The 6,000-nt window shown below is 50.2% G+C and overlaps 3 protein-coding genes across 3 annotated transcripts; all 3 read right to left on the bottom strand.

Moving 5' to 3' along the window:
* Positions 1–520: 520 nt before the first annotated feature.
* On the bottom strand, positions 521–2,952 carry N7508_004640 (J domain-containing protein; the record flags this gene model as incomplete). The annotated part of the gene is made up of 6 exons (XM_058462706.1): positions 521–733; positions 787–1,725; positions 1,780–2,437; positions 2,506–2,732; positions 2,789–2,873; positions 2,923–2,952. The coding sequence occupies 6 exons, from the start codon at positions 2,950–2,952 to the stop codon at positions 582–584; spliced, it is 2,091 nt and encodes a 696-aa protein (XP_058321331.1). The 3' UTR covers positions 521–581.
* A 932-nt stretch (positions 2,953–3,884) lies between these two features.
* N7508_004639 (uncharacterized protein) lies at positions 3,885–4,304 on the bottom strand (the record flags this gene model as incomplete). The annotated part of the gene is made up of 2 exons (XM_058462705.1): positions 3,885–3,912; positions 3,970–4,304. The coding sequence occupies 2 exons, from the start codon at positions 4,302–4,304 to the stop codon at positions 3,885–3,887; spliced, it is 363 nt and encodes a 120-aa protein (XP_058321330.1).
* Positions 4,305–4,958: 654 nt separating this feature from the next.
* Positions 4,959–5,836, bottom strand: N7508_004638 (uncharacterized protein; the record flags this gene model as incomplete). Its single annotated transcript, XM_058462704.1, has 2 exons — positions 4,959–5,475; positions 5,520–5,836. The coding sequence occupies 2 exons, from the start codon at positions 5,834–5,836 to the stop codon at positions 4,959–4,961; spliced, it is 834 nt and encodes a 277-aa protein (XP_058321329.1).
* Between the last annotated feature and the right edge of the window lie 164 nt (positions 5,837–6,000).

Below are 6,000 nucleotides of genomic sequence, written 5' to 3'. Positions count from 1 at the left end.
AAGTTTGTATGATACACGGGTCTACGTGTCCATATACATTGTATAGCAAAAGAAAGCTAGCAACTTCAGCTCAAATCCAAGGGAATCATAGTACACTATGTTCCTTGTCGCGAACTGGGATGAGCTCGGCGTGGGGGTATGTGACACATTGACCCTGCGCGTGAGTGGCTTGATGACCCTGTAGTGCGATGACACTAGGTAGAGATTATGGTCATGGCGATGTATGTTGTGTTATCTAGACAGTACTGCATGAAGCTATAGTCACAAGTCACCCAGAGACGGAGACGAACTCTCCAACCTTAGAAATATTATTTGATGAACATTTGAATTTAAATCTGATTTTGGGGCCAAGTCCTCACGTCTACTAAACAGACGTGAATAATGGAAAATGCACATACACACGAGGGAAAAGAAAAAGTAATAAATCAAATAGAAACCCCGAAGCTACCCAATGAATAGTAGAATGACCACAAGAAAAAACAGACATCATGTTATTCGACCTTTCAAGAAACAAAGCATGCCAAGTTCCATGTCACACAAGTCTCAAGTACAATCGGTCAATCAATGCAAGAGAAAGGGAATCAATCCTCGTCCTCCGTTTCCGTGTTGGTGTCGCTGGTATCGCCTGCGTCGCCATCGGTGTCACTCTCACTGGAGTCATCGGAATCCTTGGGCGTCCTCTTCTTGGGTGGTTGACCCGTCTTGAGAGCTTGCATTTGGCCGGCGATGGAGTCTGGAGAAGAGTTAGTAAATGATACTCGAGACAGGGAATTGATGGGAACTCACCCTCGTCGGGTTCACTGATATCGTCGTCCTCTTCCAACGCGGCGGCCTTGGCTGGGTCTTCGATGTGCAGGGTGATTTGTGTTGAGTAGTCGAGACCCAGGTAGCTGTCACAGAGCATGTTGAGGACGAAGGTGAAATCGCCGACCTGCGGAGGAGCCTGGAACTGCATCTTGAGAGTCTGGACGTTGAAAGTGGGCTTGCCGGCCTCATCGAAGATCGGCTTGTCGAAGGTGGTAAATGTAAAAGGTGGGACGGCCATCTTGCCCTGCTTGGCGTCTGCGAGGAAGATGTTCCAGCGGGGGGAGTGGTCGCGGGCGAGGTACGGGGCGTGAGCGAGAGGTGGCTGGATAGTCTCAATCTTGTTCTCGACCTTCTTGCCATCCACAAGCTTGGTAGCGCGATTCTTCGCAGGTTTGCGTCCCATCAGGGCCTCGAGGTCGTCTTCATCAGGGTCGATGTCTTCCAGATCTACCTCGTTCACTGGAGGCACGGATGTGCTCCCAGGAGGAATGAACCGTGCCTTGACAACCAGCTGTACCAGACTGCTGGGGGTAATGACCTTCTCACCCATGACCTTGAAGAAGATCTTCTCGGGCTGGAGAACAGGAAGTTGCTGGGCGACGGAAACGGCATCGACGTATTGCTTTTCAGACAGGAGACCGGCCCCGACGGTCAGACTGCGTCGTTGGTTCTCGGGAAGAGTCATGAACTTTTGAACGGTGAAGTGCTCCTTGACATCTTCGCCTTCGACGGACTTGACGACGGCTTCGTTGAAGTTGGGGAGTTGCAGTAGGGGCGAGGAGCCCGGGGAAACGGCCTGGATGAGGTTCTGAGAGGTTTTGTAAGCACCGATGATGGGTCCAATGCTACCAAAGGCAAGGGAAATGGCAGTGAAAGCTTCGGAGAGAGACAGAGCAACAGGAGCGGCTTCGTATTTTTCTGCGGAGATCAGTCAGTATAGTAGATTAAATGAGAGACGTCTGTTCGACATACCAGCATTAAGAGAGGCGTCACCTAGATCAATGCGACCCAGGTAAGCCCAGAGCAAAGCCAACGCCTTGCGGCGAGAGGAGTTGTCCATCTGCTTCAGAGCCTCACGGTCCTTGGCCGAGAGGAACGAAGAATCATCTGCCAACACGCGCTTCTCAAGCTTAGCCAGACCGGACTCGGCCTGAGCGCCCTTGAGCATGTCCTTGAATTCCTCGCCAGACGACAAGGCACTGATGATGCCACCTTCGGGGATATCTTCCTTGTACTCGCGGAAAATGTTTCCGGCACTGGCCACAAGAACACGTTCCTTGGTGTAGCGCTGGGATCCATACCACCACTTTCCGACAATATAAGGCAGAAGAACACCCAAAAGAGCACCATAGACCATCAAGACGTACTTGCCATTGCCCTCCATGACAATGAATTGGGGAAGGGCAATACCAATGCTGAAGCTCTGCTTGCCGTCGGGGTGGCCATACTGAAGGTAGTTGTTGCGGACCTCCTCGTCGGTCAAAGCCTTGTAGGCCTTGGTCAGCTCGACGAAGCGCTCATTGAGCATATCCATGGTCTCATTCTTGGAAGGATCAGGACGGATTTTATCCGGGTGGTAGATCAACGACATGCGCTTATAATGTCTGGAAATAGCTTTCTCATCGGCGCTCTATTTGCGAATAAATTGTTAGCTTGTGCTTCTATACCAGCAGCCCTGCCTTGAACAGGACAACTCACCCTCGAGACACCCAAAATGTCATAAGGATCATATGCCTTCACCACGGTCCGTGCCGTGACGACAATTAAATAGATCATCCATGCCATGACGGCATATCCGAGAATCACGGTAACGATGCGCTTAATTCGGCGCTCTTTGCGCAGACGCTTGCGCTTCTGCGCGTCAATGAGATCTGCATGTTCTGGTTTGAAGTCGGATTTGATGCGGGGAGCGGTGTTCTCAAGCTCTGTAGGCGAACAATCATTAGGTCGGGTCAATCATGATTTTCTAGACCAGACTCACCTTTGCTAGGACGTAGAAGGTTGTAGGTCAGAGGAAGTGTGACCAGGCCGGTCAAAGTGAGGATGAAAAAGGGGAAGAATTGTCCCTAATACTTCAGTCAGTACTCTTGCTTCTTGCTGGTATGAATTCCTTACCTGCTCATCGTATGTGTAGTCTGACGACATCGTGCGGCGCTTTCAAGGTACAGCGGTGCCGCTGTCCGCGGAATTTAAAGATCGTGTTGCACAGGGCTGTTGACAATAGCCTGGAAAATGTAATAGGGCGCAATACTGAGTTGAAGATAAATAGCAGAAGCTTATTGAGAGCCCAAAAGCATGGCCCGAAACAAAGGAGTGAAGGGAGAGACAATATCGCACTTCCTGATCTGGTGATGACCGTGTCCTCAAGGGTCTCACCGCCTGCCTGAAGTGGGGCTCGATGGGCAGATGTTAGCGGTGAACAATTACCTTACTTGTCACCATTTAGCTATTCAATTACATGCTCTGCTTGTCACCATCTACTTGGTACTACTAGATTCACTTGCACCTGTTGATATCTTGATATGTAATTTTGCTCCTGGCTACATATATACAAAACTCAGAGCTAGTCATGAGAAATTTCCAAAGCTCAATGCTGCCATTCCCACCCCCTTCTGTTTGGGGGACAAAAACAGAAACATCACACACATTCCTCCTCTCACTCTCATCACCTCACCTTGCCTGAGAGGGAACTCAAGTGTCAACAACTCAAGGTCGGACACGAACTCAACCAATACAGGCAGAGCGTGATAACTCAACAGTGACTCATTTTTGGTATGTGACTGAATCAACAGACCAGTATCACGGCCGGGTCAAAGAGGACCAATCCAATGTCTGAAACATCTTCATTGCTGCAAGTCAGGGACCCGGGTATCCGTGGAATCTGTGTTCTCGTTGTGGTTGGGCGCTTTTGAGGTGGCAGACGCGGGGTGTTGCCTTTGGCGTTTTTTGTGTTTGTCGAACGCGGATCATAACGTCGCAAATTCATTAAGGTGGGTTTTTTTTGTCTTTTCATGGACCGAAAAAAAAGTGGAAGGAAAATAAACCGCTGGGAGTTTCCAGGCTGGGTATTTGAACGTTCAATCTCCAAGGGCATGGCCACTTGGGCTGGATTGAGTCAGAATGGTTGTTATGGTGTCATGGTAAGTGTTGAGTGATACTCACGAGTCGATATAGTCAAGTCCGCCGAAATACTCGAGCATACGATCACAGAGACTCATGTCATCACCCGGCTCTCCGCCGAACAGACGATATTGTTCATCTTGGCCTGCTCCCAGCCCCGTTGGGCGTTCACGGGTCTGCCATGCTGTATACCCAAAGTGCCATATCGGGGCGGGGGCTACAGCTGGTGAGCCACATGAAGTGCATGGAGAGTTTTCGATAGACACAGGCTCACAGAAGGCGTTCTGAGGTGTCCGAATGGATGCCGGGTCAGGTTGAAATGTTATAGATCGGTTGCGAGAACGAGGACGGGTGCGACGTCTGTTATGCCGGCCCATTCTAGAGAAAAGAAGTAAAGAGTTTTAGAGCGACCATCACCCCTGAGGACGAGATGAGGTGAAAAAAGCGCAGTCCCAGGGGTGTGGCTTTATAAGTAGAAAAAAAAAGGTGCGTGAGTCACTATAAAACGACCCACTTTCGGGTCCCACTGGGAGATCTCCCCAAGGGATGAGGTCCTTTGTGACTCGAACATCGCGTGATTTACACATTTTGAGCACGTTATTCTGCCTGTTTTGCCTGGAATGCAAGCACGCTATAGTTAGCACGTTATTCACTTATATATGAACCATGTGAGTCTACTATGACTACTATGATGACGCCAAATATGATACAAAAACCCAACACATGACGACAAGCCCCCGATGCCGGTGCATTAGTGCCGGCCCGACTGGCGATCGTGTCAGGCAACGGAGTGGTCCCGATTTCTCCCTATTTCTCCCTACGGAGATGGTCTGACTCTCCGAGCAGAGTTTTCATACCTTGCATATCTCATTCTTTGTCGTGTTCTAGAATTTCCTTTTGCAGAACATCAAAGAACATGGAAGAATTAGAAACATGCCAAAAAAAAAAGTCAATCACCGCAGAACAAAGAATATACTATTCTCCCCTTTAATTCGAGCCCTAATTATAGACCCCCTTGCCAAGTGAAACCACTAAGGAAAAACAAACATCTTGATTTCAATGCTCTCCCTGGCAGCCCCATCTTGAAACTCAGGGTCAACAAATGCTGAGTGTGGGACGCTGACCCCTTTGTCGCTGTCAAATTGCGTAAAGACCAGAGGCTCGTTCGGCTGTTGACAGCCCAGATAGTACCACTTCTGGTCTGGACTGAAGGCATACCGGCCCAGTTCATTCCAGCCATGAGGCAACATCAGCCGCGTGGGAATGCTGTCGCGTGGATTCACCGAGTTCCAGTCACAAACTGCAAGGGGATCTCGCTGAATGGTTTTCAACGGCCGCCACACATTAACAATCAGGACCCGGCCAGCGAGGAGACGTGTCCGTTCCTGCAGGTCGGGTATAATCGACTCCAGATGGTGCAAGGCCCCTTCGGCGGTGAAGTCTGAATGCACGCTATGTGCCGGTGCGCGATTGTCGGCATGCAAGGATGCATCTGTCGCGAGGCACCGAACCCGATGTGCAAAAGTTACCGTCCTTGTTGCGCCAGTCCTGCAACCTGATTTAGTGAAATGAAACATGGTCAGGGGATTTACGCTGACATTTGGCGCACTAGTTCCTCGGTCTGAGGGATGATGGTGTCATGAACCTGTCCTTCATCCGTGGCATCCCCAGGCATATCATGTGACGCATATGCAAAGCCATTCTTGTCCAGCGAGAAGCTCGATTCCTGGCCTCGGATGTCATGCACTCGCACTGGGTGCATCTCATCATGAGCACGCAATGCCTTGGCACCTTCCTCAGGCTTCCCGTTGGTAAAGTCAACCTGGACACGATTGTCACCCACGGGTGCTCTCCAGAACTTGAGCTCCGTGTCGACATGCTTAGCTGGATATTCGAAATGATCCCCCATGTTGAAAGCGATCGGTGACCTGCTGCGACCCACCGTCTGGGGAAACTGGGGTTATAAGGACCTGCGTCGTGGGCAAAAGCTAACAATGATCGGCAGTCTCGGGGTCCGGTTTGGGTGCATAAAAAGCGAAGCTCCAGAGGAAATCTTCATTTCTGTACGGGATT

The sequence above is a fragment of the Penicillium antarcticum genome (genome assembly GCF_028974205.1).
Source record: "Penicillium antarcticum strain IBT 31339 chromosome Unknown utg000004l_segment0_segment0, whole genome shotgun sequence".
Lineage (NCBI taxonomy): Eukaryota > Fungi > Ascomycota > Eurotiomycetes > Eurotiales > Aspergillaceae > Penicillium > Penicillium antarcticum.
This window is presented reverse-complemented; position numbering and strand designations above follow the sequence as displayed.